The following is a 14,665-nucleotide window of genomic DNA, read 5'->3' on the forward strand; positions in this document are numbered from 1 at the left end:
CACTTCCTCAGATGCATGGTATTCACCCACGAAAGCTCATGCTCCAAAACGTCTGTTAGTCTATAAGGTACCACAGAATTCTTTGCTGCTTTTACAGATCCAGACTAACACGGCTACCCTCTGATATATTGTGATTAATTTTATAGACGTGTCCATGGAACTACTTACTGCAACTCCTTTTTATTATCTGGACATTTTAAGTTCTCTTTTCAAATGCTATATAACAGTTTGCATTGTATTTGTTTGATTACAGAAATTTTTTAACGCTGCAAGAGAGTCCTGTGACCAAACAGTGGCAAGAGAAACCTCTATGTCTTGGCAACAGTGGCTCATGTAGAGGCTTCTTTTCAGGACACGTTTGGGGATTTGGTGAAGATGAATTAGGTATAATAGCAAAACCTCTTATTAAGTTACAAAATAAATCTTATCAAAATTACATGCTGCACCATACAGTATTATAGTAGCTGTTTAATTTTATCAGTCTCTACAGCATAGCTTTTCTTTTCTTTTTAATTCTTTGACCAAGATTGCCATAGTATCATCCCTCCTACTCTTTAGCATCTATGTAAGAAGCAACAGGAAGAGTGACTATGAGGTAGCAGAACGGGTGAACGTCCCTATTTTCAATCTCTGCACAAGCACAGAGGGTGTGAACTTAAGTGAAAGGCACAAATGTAGTTAAAGTTCCATGAGCATAAGACACATCAAAAGGAGGTCAAGAATTGAATGAAAATGTCTAAAAGCCATTTATTCCTCCTGTTTCAGCACTTAAAATTCTCATTCATGCTAACGGGATTTTGCAAAAAGATCAATGAGAGATTTTCTTAAATTCGTAATTGACTTATATTTGCCTCTCAATACTCATTTAAACAATTAACTATGGAAGTTCAGTGCCATAGTAGGATAGGACACCAGCTTTTCACCTTTAAAAATCTGAATTCAAATCCTGAATTTGGTGTAAAGGAAAAATGAGTTTGATGATTTCACACTCATGACATCAAAAGATCATTAACTGCATTGACACAATTGGCAGGAATGTCTTCTTAATCGATACCAAGGATTTGATTGGCAATGGGACTGGAATTCAATAGGATGTTTGCACAGCATCTAGCTCTAGCTGATGCTATTCCTTCGCTTTTATGAACAACAAATGCATACACCACCACCTTTAGAAAGGAAAAACTTGGTGTTAGATGCTTTCTAGTATATATAGTTTTTAAATCATAATGGATATTTGTCAGAACAGCCCACAGGCAGTTAGTCATCTTTGTAACAAAGATTCTGTCATACATTGCACATATTCACATCACAAAAAATAATGTACATGTATATAACTCCATATTTCAATAGTAAAGTTATTGAATGGGCAGATGAAATTCGCCCTCCCCCCCAGTTTTGAAGTTTTCTCTAAATTTTGAAATTCAGAAATCTTCAATTTGCTCTATAAAATGTTAAAAGTGAAGAATTTGGTTTTAAATTTGCATGGCCAAGTTTGTTTCACATTTCTAGTTTTAATTGGTAAGAATTGTTTCATACATGTTTTCAAACAGTACAATAATGTTGTATTTTCCAATGATGCAAAATATTTATTTCATGAGATTTTCATTATCTTGCAAATACAGCTAGATAATAAGTCAGAGGTACAGCATATTATTAAAGAACACTAATTTACTAGATCTATTTCTTTAACAGGTGAGGTGTACATTTTATCAAGCAGCAAAAGCATGACACAGTCTCACAATGGAAAACTCTACAAGGTAGTTGACCCCAAAAGGTAAGCATTGCTTTATTCACATCACAGACTCAGATCAATCTGTTCTTAAGCAGTTTAATAAAAACAACTGGGGCAAAATATAAAATAAATACTCTGTGAAACAGAACAAATTATTTATGCTTCACTTTTCCACATAGCTCTGGTCATGTTATGCTTGAACAAAAACTGAGGGAAATTCTCAAGAGGCTTCCTAGAAGCAGATGTAGGAGCCACCAGCTGGTACACAAACAAACATTCACCAAAAGTAACCACTATCAAGTATAATTTAAATGCTATAACATGATTTTTTAAACTCTCATGGGCAGCCTATATATCATCTTCCTCAATCTCTGGACCTTACCCTACTGTAGCCTTGATGATCATATTTTCAGGGTATTTGGGTACATTTGTGGCAGCCTAAACTCCCATATTTACAGTAGAACTTTTTGAACCAATCCACACAGAAGATTCTGCTGGGATTCTGAATCAGCAGTGCCTACAGCTGAGAATATACAGTACTCACTGGTGGCAGGACAACAAATTCTTCTTGTCTTATTGACTGGTGCCCAAGGCCAGCGGGTGTGCTTGCAAAATGGCATAGTAGTTCACATATGGAACTGGCTGACAATGACTATATGAGGAACATACACACTTCTCCCCAGAGCATTCTTTTTTTTCTCCTGCATGGGAGATCCCACACCCAGGAAGGACACATATGAGGGCAGATCCTCATTGATTTCAATGGAGCTAAGACAATTTATGCCAACTGAGGATCTGCCCAATGGTTTCTAGAGATGTCCCTGCCTCCAGGCAGTAATATGCATGGATTAACTTGCTGTCATCCACCTCTTCTCCAGGTAAGTTTGTACAATGAACAGTGCACCCCAGAATTTATCTGTGATCAGAAAAGCAAAGGCCATACAAGAACCTTCTGTTTTCCCACCACCAAATGAATACTCCAAATTGTGTATGAAGACCTAAAAGCCAGCAACTATTTCTAACAGGCCCCAAAATTCTACCCAAATGATTTATAAAACAAAATCCATAGACTCAATAAAATTATTCTGACTTGTGATAAAAAGAGTGAAGAAATTAAAATCACCCAAAAAGGTTTTCCAAGGTGTAATTAGCACCAAAAGTTGTACATCAAAAATGAGGAATTGTCAGACTCAAATGGACAAAAACATTGCCCAAGTTCTTTCTAAACTACCCTATACGCCAGTCAACATATGAAGAAGCAAATCCCTTTACCCCAATTTCAAGTTCTTTACAATGCAACTACTTCCAAGAGAATGATAGGGGATCTGAAAACTTTGCACAAAACCACTCCCTTCCATACACCAATGTCCTCATCCTCAGGGGTAACAGGAGAAATGTAGTTAAAGGGAACTCACCTCAGTTAGGGAAGGGGCCTTTTCTTCACCTGGCACCAGCAGCTTCATCAGACTAGGCCTGTGTCATCTTAAACCTCCATCCTGCAAAAACATGCACACAGGCCACAAGATTGAACCCAATGGTAACACAAAAGAAAACAGGGCAACAACCGTTGAACCAGTTTTACAAATTACTTTCACCCAACCATCCTTCAGAGAACTATTAGAATCATTCATATCTGCCTGCTGCTAAGATCTGCTTCAGTATGTTTTCCTGTTCACATCAGGATAGTGCACATTTTCATCATCCTTTTACTGCTCCTGTGAACAACTGTCTTCTAACCAGAGTTGAAATTCTGAATTTTGTTGCTGGTACAGCACATGATGATGATGTGAATGTAGTAATAAATTAATTGCATTTAGAACTAATGACAGTACAATTCTAAGGGTCTGTGATTATTATTGCACCCAGATATACTGCAATTATTTAGGAAGCAGATGTGACTGCAGTGTCAGTCAAGGTTATAATGTGTGTTTTATATATGCTTTCTAGAATTAAAACTTTTTTTCCAACACAAATCTTGCTAGCCTCATTTTGATTGTTTAGTCTGTTGGTGTATGGGTTTAAGTGAATTTTACACCTTAAATCCATTATTAGTATCCAGTTACAAGGGGCTGCCTTGTTTGACCTTGGCTTTGTGTTCTTGTTGCCTTGTCTAGTAGGGTGGTCTCAAAATGACATACCTGAAAGGCCAGACCTCCCATTGCAGTGTTCCTGGTTAGCTAATTCATGTGTGGGCAGGGGGGAAGATTTGTGTTTGGTTACTGGAGAAAGTAACCTGAGCGCTATAAACATTGTCCTTGTACATTGGCATATATTTGAAATTATGTGGATTGTGGCAAAGTACATAGTTTTTGGACAAAGGAGGGTTTGTTTGTTTGTTTGTTTTGAACTATTATCATTGTAGGATTTTTTTTAGGTGAACTGGATTCAGTCCAGCATCTTGGCATGTAAGCATCATTACATTTTGAGCATTAGTTTTTCATTCATTGCTAGCATACTGGTGATCAGGTATGCATTTAAGCAGGAGCGGCGCCAGGGTTTTTGGCGCCCTAGGTGGGGGTCCTTCCGCGCTCTCGGTCTTTGGCAGCAATTCTGCAGTCGGGGAGGGGGGAGTCCTTCCGCGTTCCCGGTCTTCAAGGCACTTCGGCGGTGGGTCCCGGAGTGAGTGAAGGACCTGCCGCAGAATTGCCGCCGCCGACCCAGAGCGCGGAAGGACCCCCTGCCGCCGAATTGCCGCCAAGGTCGGCAAAATGCCGCCCTCCCAAATCCTGGCACCCTAAGCGACCGCCTAGGTAGCCTAAATGGAAGCGCCGGCCCTGCATTTAAGAAAGTCAAAGTCTTTGAAAAATTTAATGTCTAATGCATTATTCAGGATATACATTTTCATCTCCATACAAATATCATTTATCATTTGTTTCTGACCGTGCCCACTGTGTGCTAGCTGCTTTACAGACACACACATACACACACACACAAAAGTGTAATCCATGTCCGAAGAGTTTTAAGTCTAAAAAAGAAAACAAAGATGAAGTGTAAGGCAAACGACAAGACCGTACAAATAAAGTTGTCAAGATGGTTACCTCTCAATAATACGTTTCATAATACAGTGCTGTGAAAGATGTTAGATTTACAGACTATCCTAGTTACCCTCAATCTTGCAATTATCTATCAGCTGTTTCTCGTTAGCACCTTGGTAGAAGTGGGTCTCAGGAGACATGTGAACATGGAGCAAGTAGCAGGTTTGTTTATCAGCTCAGTGAGAACATTCCACATGGACAAACATAGCCCAATGGTGAGTGTAACTCAGACATGCAGAATAAGCTTCCTCTGCCAGGGGGAATGTGTTCTGTTCCCCATTCCTAGCAGCAGATCCACACAGATACCTGCTGCTTCTACCAACTAATGAAGTTACTCTTTTAGCCCAAGTGGTAGAGGTTCAGAGTTTGAATATGGAGTAGATCTGGGGTTTTATCTTTGCTAACCATAATCGGAAGTCATTATATAACCACCCCATCTGGCAAATAAAATTTTTCCCCACCACTGTGACCTCACAAACAAATTTACAGTATCAACCATTGCAAAGCCCCACTTCAAAACCTCAAGTCATGTGGTTTCTTTAAAATTCTTCCACAATTGACTGTTTAGGCAACAGCAGAAGAAACCACCTTACATTAGGATGTGTGGAGAAAATCCAGCAACATATCAAATGGAGTCTTCTGACCTCACTTTCAGGAGTATGATTGTCTTACATGGCAGTCAGGCGGAGTGAAATCAGAGATGGTTCATTCAGAATTACGGTATCAGATAATTCAACTTACTGTAACACGAGCTGAGAGAGTAGTTATTCTATCTGATCTATTTGAAGTGGTCTATTTTGGTTGAAGTTAGTGAGTCCTGAGTGAGATTTGGTGATCATGTGTCTGCGCAGAAGACCTAAGCCTGTGCTAGGATGGCAACATAGCAAACTTGCTAGGCAGAGGCCACTTTGAGGCAGAAAGAACCTGAAGCTTACAAGATTAGTGTCACCAGGGAAGAGGCTGCAAGTGCAATAGACAGTCAACTCTCTATTTCTGATAGAAGAGACTGAGTAGGTACCTCTCACAGACTGGGGAACATGGCAAAGAGACATGCAATGAGTATCGGGGATTCTATTGTCAAATATTGTTAGCTGGGTATGCGAAGACAATGATAATCATTTGGATAGTTGCCTATTAGGCACACAATCTTGTGTAGATTTCCTGACACATCTAGACAAACTTCTAGAAGGATGAGGAGGAGCCTGTGGCACTGGCATATACTGGTATAAATGACACAAGAAGGTGTACAAGATTAGTTCTGGAAATCAAAGCTGGATTATTAGGAAGGCTTAAGTCCAGGGCTCTATGGTATCTCTCTCTTGCATGCCTCTGGTTCCATGTGATAGACAGGGGAAACTACACCATCTCATTGTGCAAATGAGATTATATGTACAGAGGAGATGGTCATATTGTAGGCCCTAGGGAAGGGAGAGGCTAATATGGAAAAGATAATTTAAAAGGAACCAGACTGCTGGGAAGGAAAATAAAGACAAGTGAAATTAAACTTCTAATCAGAGGAAAGCTGACAAATGCTGAGCTGCTCTCCAATTGGGCAGAATCTTCTGGTGAAGATGTCAATATCAGAAGATACACTAGGTATCTAGTAGGAAAGAAAAGGTCAGAAATTGCAGCTCTGCTAGAAGGAGGATGGCTTGAGGCTGGGGTATCCAATAAGATATTAGGATTTCAGATAAAGAAGATAGATAAAAATAGGCACACATTCATAATTAGGCTTGTTTAGATGAACGGTTAGCATATGGTACACTGGGTGTAAATCTACAGTGCTAGCTTGCTGCACATTAACTGTCTGTGTGAACCATACTACAGTACCCTAAAAGTTTCCAAGGACACTGTGATCTATTCTGCTTTGAAATGACAGTAGGTCAATATTACTTATCTGTATGGATGTATACCATATCAGAGTCAGGCATATCTGCACCCATACAAAAAGAACGGAGACAGGCAATTAAAACAATTATTATTAAAATGGCACTTTTCAAGAGATAATTGGATCCAAAGATTTACTTGTCACTAATATCAGCTACCGGAAGGTATAATAGCTAATGTTGTGCTTTCTTCATGCTTAGAGGAAGAGGAGAATGATCCTAGCATTTACAGAAAAGTAAAACTTCAGCATCAGGTATATTAGTTAAAATGGTAATTAAAGACAGAATTTCCTATAAAAGAAAACTATGCCTCTCCCTTAGAATTAGAGGGTATTAAGGAAAATATGTTGCCATGATATGAGAAATTAAGTGTTCTCACGGATTAGGACTTGATGAAAAGATAGAAAATAAGGAGCAGGAATAAATGCATAAATTTTCAGTATGAACAGAAGTCAGTGGTGAGATGTCCCAAAGACCCATAGTAAAGCTACACTATTTATTTATTATTTGGGAAAAGGACAAAGTTATTTAGGTTAATCAACAACAGAGAAAATAAGGAGAAATTCCCGAGGGACCTAAGAAAGGAGTGCTTGGTCAGCACAACAGCAAATGACAAGTGCTAGATAAAACACATTGGAAGGAATCGTTTGAACTATGTTCACATGTTGATGGTTTCAAATTAACTAACTCAAGGGAAGAAGCAGGCATCATTATGGACAGTTGAATTAAAACATGTGTAAACATGTTATGTGCTTGTACAACATCTAGCACTATGTGGTCCTAATCCATCACAGGGACTCATAGGCACTTCCACAATACTGCTAATAATAATAAAATAATAATTAGCAATTAATAATTAATATGTTAAATTGAGGAAAGTGCTCTGAAACCATTGTGATGAGTGGCTATGATAGAAGGGCAATGAAAATGGTCAGACATATGGAAAGACTTCCACATATAAAAAGAGGATGTAAAAAACCCACCATTTGATGTGAATATAAGATTAATAAAAGATGAAATATTGAGATATATAAAATAAAGAATGGTTTGTGGTAGGTCATTTGGGTACTGCCCTTTGCCCTCATATTACAATAACCCAGAGACATTCAATTAAAATAAACTGAAAGGCAATACATTTACAACTGATATGCATTCTGTTTATTTTACAGAATGCATAATTAACCTATAGAATCTACTACCAAAGATATTGTTGAGGCACAGAGCAGGATTCAAAAGAGCAAACAAACAGGTATAGAAATAACATTATTTGTATTATAATAGTCATGGACCAGGACCCTGTTGTACTAGGTGCTGTACAAACACAGAACAAAAAACACCCCTGTCCCAAAGAGTTTATAATCTAAGTAGAAGACAAGTGACAACAGATGGAGACAAACTGGAGTACAAGGAAACTATGAGGCAATATTGGTCAGCAAAAATGGCAGTGCTCTCACGCCAATCATTGTCATTTTTTTTAGGTATCATCATCATCACCACTACACTGGTTAAGGATACTGCCTGCCCATCCCTCCTCCCCCCACAGAGAGAGAGAGAGAGAGAGAGAGAGAAAACAACTCTTAGCTGACAAATGCTGCTATGTCTGCACTATGGACCTTACAGTGGCAGAGCTGTACCCCTGCAGCTGAGCTGCTGCAAGGTCTCCTGTGTAGCTGCTCCATTTTGGCAGGAGAGAGCTATCCTGCTGGCATAATTTAACCACACTCAACGAGCGGCAGTAGCTGTGTTGGTGGGAGATCATCTTCCACCAATATAGTGCTGTCCACACTGGCACTTTTGTTGGTGAAACTTTATTGGTCAGGGGACTGTTTTTTTCACATCCCTGACCGACAAAAGTGCTAGTGGGGACAAAGCCTTAAGTTCTTATGCTTCAGGACCTAAATCAAACATTGCCTAGGGTTAGAAAGAAACTCGCCAGACATAGGTATGGAAATCCATTCCTTTCTCTGAATCACCCAGTATTTGCCACAGTGTCATACATGATTCAACTAGACAGACAATTGTTCTGATCTAGTACAGCAATTCCTGAGTTCCTGTATATTTTTGAAAAAGAGGGTAGTATCTAATACCTAATCAGGTGCTCCATGGACTTTCAAGGAAGAATACTTCCCCATACAGTATGAGTAGTCTTCACAGTTCTCTGCTACAACATGTCTGCAAAGCATCTTTGGGCCAGGCAGGAGTTGTTTTGAGTTGGACTGAGCTCCAAACTTGCTTAACCTTACAAATGTGCTCCATTCAGTTTAGCATTCCTTTTTGACACTCTTCTGGGATTTATGATATCAGAAGAATATTTACAAATTAATTTATTCCAAACAAAGGCTTGTAGCTGGGGCGCTTTATGTCATTCCTGTGATTTGAAGCTAAGGTGAACGCTATTCCCAAGAACTTCAGCTGTTATATCTTTTAATACAACTGTCTCATATGTCAGGCAATTGCCATTTTCAGAAAAATGTAAAAATAATATTTAAATGTAGCATTCATGAAGATTTTGGTTAATGAGAGATGGGAATAGAAATACAGTATTAGATCCATTCTCCAAAAAAAAGTCCATGTTTGATGGTTCAGACATATACTCTGAAAGCGCTTCTTAAAGCTGTCAACAAAATGAGACATTTTATTGGTGAACCCACCCAAGGGGACCATACAATCTCCTTCTATCCAAAAAGTTACTATCCCTCTAAGTCATTTAAGAGAATGGAAAGTCAGAATTAATGTCTAATTATATTTAGTTTAGTCTTAGAATGCAAAATTCTTATCTCATTTACCTAGCCACATGCAGTTACTATTCCCATAAGAGACACTAAAGAGAAATTAAAGCTTTTAGTAAATACCAGCCTAGAGAGTTTCACTTTACAGAAGTACACCACAAAAAGTCCTTTGTAACCACTATGGAAAAACTGAGGGCTTTTTTTTTAATCACAGCACAATCCACTGACTGTAACAGTTTTGTTTTCATTTTCTTACTGTTTCTAACATTGGGTATTAAGGAGCTTTCACTTTTTATCACTTTATAAGGAAAAAACAGTTCAGTTCATCTTTTGACTATTTTCTGAAGCCTGCAGGAAGCCAATTCCTCTGCCATCCCAAAGAAAGTCATACATAATAGAGCAGCTTTAGTCCAGTGAGCCAGTCTCTGCCAATTCATCAGTCAAAGTGTTATGCAAGTGGCCCCCTAAATTGATAAATTCCCACAGTGCCTGTTGACCCAGCTGCCAAGTGCTCATGCAGCAGGTGTTGTTTTCATGACCACCCTGACAGTAATACAAACTGTTTAGCAGTGGCATTGACCTCTTAGCTATTAACATTGATACAGGCTCCACTAGGGACTAGTTTTCAAACATGACAGAATTTCTTGAGACTAGAGGTCATGAACGAGTATACCATATAAGAATACATTTTATAGGTTGCTGAGTTTAAATCTAAGAACAGTGAGGTTTTTTTCCACATTATTCCCATGTAGTAAATCTGGAGACAAGTAACGAGCTTCTGGCATGTCTCCCAGTACTTAAGGTATATTTTTATTTTAGAAACTGTACTTGAAGAGATGCAATACTTATTCTGTGACAAGTAGTAAATTATAATGAAACAAACTTATTTTCACTTGCAGATAGCCCTAGAAAAAAGCAAAGTTAGGATACATTTTGTATTAATGTGTATTTGTCCATCATTTTAATAACTAAATCTAATATTTTGGGGAAGTGAAATATTCTCCACGTAGCAGTGAAACTCCACGTAGCAGTGAAACTCTTTGACATCAGAGTCAGGATTTGCATGGGTATGCCCTATTCCTAGAACAAACAGAGATGCATCTTTTGTTTGTTTTATTCACCAAGCATTTTAAAAATATTGTGCCAAATTCAGCCTTGATGGCACTGCATTCACTTCAGTGGAATTACATGAAAGCTGAATTTTGCCTCCTAAATTGTATTGCTCCATGTATGCTGAATAGAATAGCAACACACATTGCAATTAAGTCACTCACATTCTGCATGTGGTGGAACTATCAAGAGATTTATTAAAGATGCCATGAAATGACAGATTATTTTAATATGAATTTTAATTTATTAAAACATGGCTTATATTTGTATTCCTTAACTTGCATTAAATAATAACAGAGGCTGCTCTTCTATTCCTAGTACAGTAATGCATATGTACATTATTTTACTGTCCTGATGTCTCAATTTGCTGAGTATGTCAGACCTTTATAAGACAATGAGTACCTCGAGACCAAATGCAGCTTTTATTCTATGCTCCATATGTCTACAATGATCACATAGAGTCATGCATGTATACTTTAACAAGCAAGATATCTAATACTGTGCTGTTTATATGAATAGCTCTTTAAGATATAGAGTCTGAATAATTTTAGTTATGTAGTAATTAGCGGCAGCTTTTTTGGTTGACTTCCTAGGGGCCAAATCCTACACACAATCAGGTTACTTGAGTGTTTTATAGGGATAAATGGAGAGGAGTGAAAGACTCTTTCCCACAGAACATCATTGGGATAGTGAGCAACTCCGTGGCTACAGCTGCCATGTCCTGCAACTTGGAGATTGTGGAGATGTAGGTGCATGAAGTCACTGACCTTAATCTGGTCCTGGGTCCAAGAAGGGACAGTAGGTCAATAACTTTATGGATCCCCATCTATTCTCCACATCTGCCCCATCCTCCATGTTCTATGTCAGGAGACACAGAAGAACTACTCATGTGACCAAAATTACAACATGCTTAAGTGTTGGCATGATTGGGCCCTCAGTCAGATCCAGGACCAATTTTACTTTTGTGGGACCCAGTTCAAAACAGTTGTTCTGTGTCCGAAAACATTCTGCTCTTAAAGATCTGAAAATCATAAATTGTAAGTTCTGTGGGGAAGGAACTCTCACTTATATGTACACATTCAGCAGTGCTCTGATCTTGAGGAATGCTTTTGGGCTCTACCATAATATACATAAGGAGTATTAGTAAGATTTTTCATATACAACTCAACAATCATAACAGGGTTTTGTTTCACCTGCCTGTTTTAATCAATCTGGTCACTGGGCACTTTGCCCTCTTTGCCAACCTGAATTTTGCCATCTTCCTTTCCACTCCAGCCCAAGTAACTAGTGATGTAATCAATGCTGATGAAGTATTACAAGTACAGTTTACTGATAATTAATATTAGAATAAAAAAATCAGAGTTTTATTCACAAGTGTGAACAGCAGAGAGAAATATTTGAAATTGCATAAGTGGTCAAACAGGCTTAAGTTGATATAAAATACATGATTTCCACTACATTAGTAGAATACTAACAAGACAGCACTTACCTACCAGTGCTAACACCGATCAAGCTGTTTGATTAAATTAAAAAAAAAATCAATTCATGAATATTTTCACAAGTAAAAGTTCTGAGTTCAGTTTCTATCATTTGTAAGGTCAATCTTTACTTCAAAATATTTTTCAGATAACTCAGCACATCTTCATTTTTACATGATTCATTCATACATGCAAGCCAGACCTTCAGGTACACAATTTTGAGACACCTTTGGAAAATTTGATCGACTGTGTCTATCTGAAATTAAGCACATTATAAAGAGGCTATGGGAAGTCTCTCTACCTAGGCCCTGCCTGTGTACTAGCGGATTTTCCTTTATCACCCCTCTTCCTGCCACCACAAGTTATGCTTTTGTTTAATACTAAGTCTTTAAAATGCACTTCTACTCAGAAAAGGGACTTTATTAAACTGCAGCCTGATACTCAATGCATTCTCCTATGTTTTATTACTATGATTGCCATTATCCTTATAAATACTTAATCTTTGTTTAAAATGCTACTGAGCTTAGACTTCAATGATAACCTGTTGAAATGATTGCCACTAAGCTAACTGTATATTGTACAAAAAAAAATTACGTTTACCAGTTTAATTTTTTTCCTTGAATCCCCCTTCTTTTGACACTATGAGAAACAGTCAACGGAAGTACTCAATTTACCCTGTCCGCACAGGCCCATTTTGTATAGTTCCTACATGTTCCCTCTCAAAACAGTCCTAATCTTTTCATTTGCTCCACACATGAATATTGTTCCAGACCTTGAAATAGTTTTCAGCATCAGGCTCCACACTATCACTTTTTATTTAATTTTATTTTTTTAGATAGGGCAACAAGTGTAGAAGTCAGTATAATTAATAAGGACATAGCACTGATTTATAGAACACTATAACATTTTCAGTACTGTTTTCCATCCCATTCCTTGCATATTACTTGTTTTTGATTCAGCAGAGTTTTCATTGAGCTGTCCAAAAACTACCATGTTCTTTTTCCTAATTTAAAACCCAAGAATGTGTATGAGGAGCTCAAGTTATTTCTTCCAGTTGGCATTATCTTATATTTGCCAACACTGAATTTCATTTGCCATCATGCTACCTATTTACCTAGCTTTTTAGATCCTTTGAGAGTTCCTTACAGTCTTCACTAATCTAAGTCATTTTGCTATACAACCAATCCCATCCAGTCTCCCTCTTCAAGCAAGCTCCCATTCCAATGATCAACTTACCCATTTTAGCAGCAAGCCTATGGCTGTCTCAGAAATTAAATTCTCTCAGTGAGAATCCCATCAACCCCCAGCTGCTAAATTCTTCCCTGATGACCAGATCCAGCCACGACGTTTCCAGCGAGTGACATGTATGGAAATGCCTTCCCCACCACTGGCATCACTTTCGGATCTCATCCCCTTATGGCCCAAATTTTGATTAACAAATCCACCTCACTCAGCTGCCAAACACTGCGGCACTCATTTAGTCCCAATCCATCGCGTGTATACTCCCTTTAAGGCACCTGAAAGTTTCTTAGCGTGAGTCACAATATAGCTCAAATAAACACAAAGGTACACCATGAATGTACAGTAAGAGATCAAACATTCAAATGAAAGTTTCTTAGTGATTCTCTCAAGAAAAATACTAGGAAATATAATGCAAAAATTGATGCTAATACAATGTTAAAGCTGATTATTTAAACGAAAAACACAGAGGCAACTGAAAAATTAAGGATATGACAATAATATGGGTCTGCATTTCCTATGAAATTATGTTATTCGTTATATAGGTGGTGGGCTCCATCTCTTCTTTGACAAGAAAAGCATAAGGCTTACATGTACATGTTTCACAAGATGCCGGTGATGGTGCATGGAATTTTATAAACAAAATATATCAATGAAATGGATGTTTGAGGCCATATGACATGTGAGATCTATAGTTACAGTTACTCCCAAATTAAAATTAAAACCGTATTTAATAAATAATAAATAACTACACTTGAACTGTATAATTAATAGAAAATTCTGCAGCTTGGTTTGCTTTACCACTGGAAAAGATTCCACTGAATCTATATCTTGTAGGACTTTTTAATGTATTGTATGATGTACATTATGTTCTTCTAAGACTTATTAGTTGCCAGAGTGATGAATAAATAATGGATTCCCTGAATTGCATGCTGTTTGAATTAAAGTCATGCAGAAATATATTTTTCTAAAAAAACATATGGTGGCCATGGCTACTGCAAAAAGCATTAGAGTAATTTCTTTAGTGCAGAACATATTCTGTGCTTTTGTAAATATTGAGTGCCACTGAGCATCTAAAATACTTCTATCTAGAAGCCGGCAGAAAAATTACATTACATAAAACCTATGACATACAGAATCCTGAAGAAATATTGGTGCTCAGCAGTAAATTATTTCTGTCAATTGAACTCGACATCCCTCAAGGTATACTCTCCATATACACTGGCATCAAAACTACAGCAAAGTTTGATTTCATTATGAATGCACAAGGCAAAAAAAAGCTGGAGTGTCAAATGGAAGTTGTACAATGCGGCAGTGATGTTGTTAGATGTTGCAAAATGGCTGCACGAGTCATAACATACGACATAAAATACCTCCATTCAGAGTGCTCTCTGCAGGTAAAAATCAGAAACCAGGCACTTAGTTAAAAGAAAATCCAACAGAAACAGGAGGCAGA

At 37.8% G+C, this 14,665-nt stretch overlaps 2 protein-coding genes across 4 annotated transcripts in view; one reads left to right on the forward strand and one right to left on the reverse strand.

Annotated features, from left to right (window-relative positions):
* The window catches only part of HHIP (hedgehog interacting protein), a 96,777-nt gene that overhangs the window by 72,446 nt on the left and 9,666 nt on the right, over positions 1–14,665 (forward strand). For all 3 annotated transcript variants that reach the window (XM_050946440.1, XM_050946441.1, XM_050946442.1), the window contains exons 10-11: positions 254–384; positions 1,693–1,774. In XM_050946440.1, coding sequence (XP_050802397.1) covers positions 254–384; positions 1,693–1,774 — 213 coding nt within the window. The remainder of the gene's footprint in view (positions 1–253; positions 385–1,692; positions 1,775–14,665) is intronic.
* The window catches only part of ANAPC10 (anaphase promoting complex subunit 10), a 205,213-nt gene continuing 193,718 nt past the window's right edge, over positions 3,171–14,665 (reverse strand). Inside the window, exon 7 of the mRNA XM_050946713.1 lies at positions 3,171–3,228. Coding sequence (XP_050802670.1) covers positions 3,211–3,228 — 18 coding nt within the window. The 3' untranslated portion in view covers positions 3,171–3,210. The remainder of the gene's footprint in view (positions 3,229–14,665) is intronic.

This window comes from Gopherus flavomarginatus, chromosome 3, assembly GCF_025201925.1.
Source record: "Gopherus flavomarginatus isolate rGopFla2 chromosome 3, rGopFla2.mat.asm, whole genome shotgun sequence".
Lineage (NCBI taxonomy): Eukaryota > Metazoa > Chordata > Testudines > Testudinidae > Gopherus > Gopherus flavomarginatus.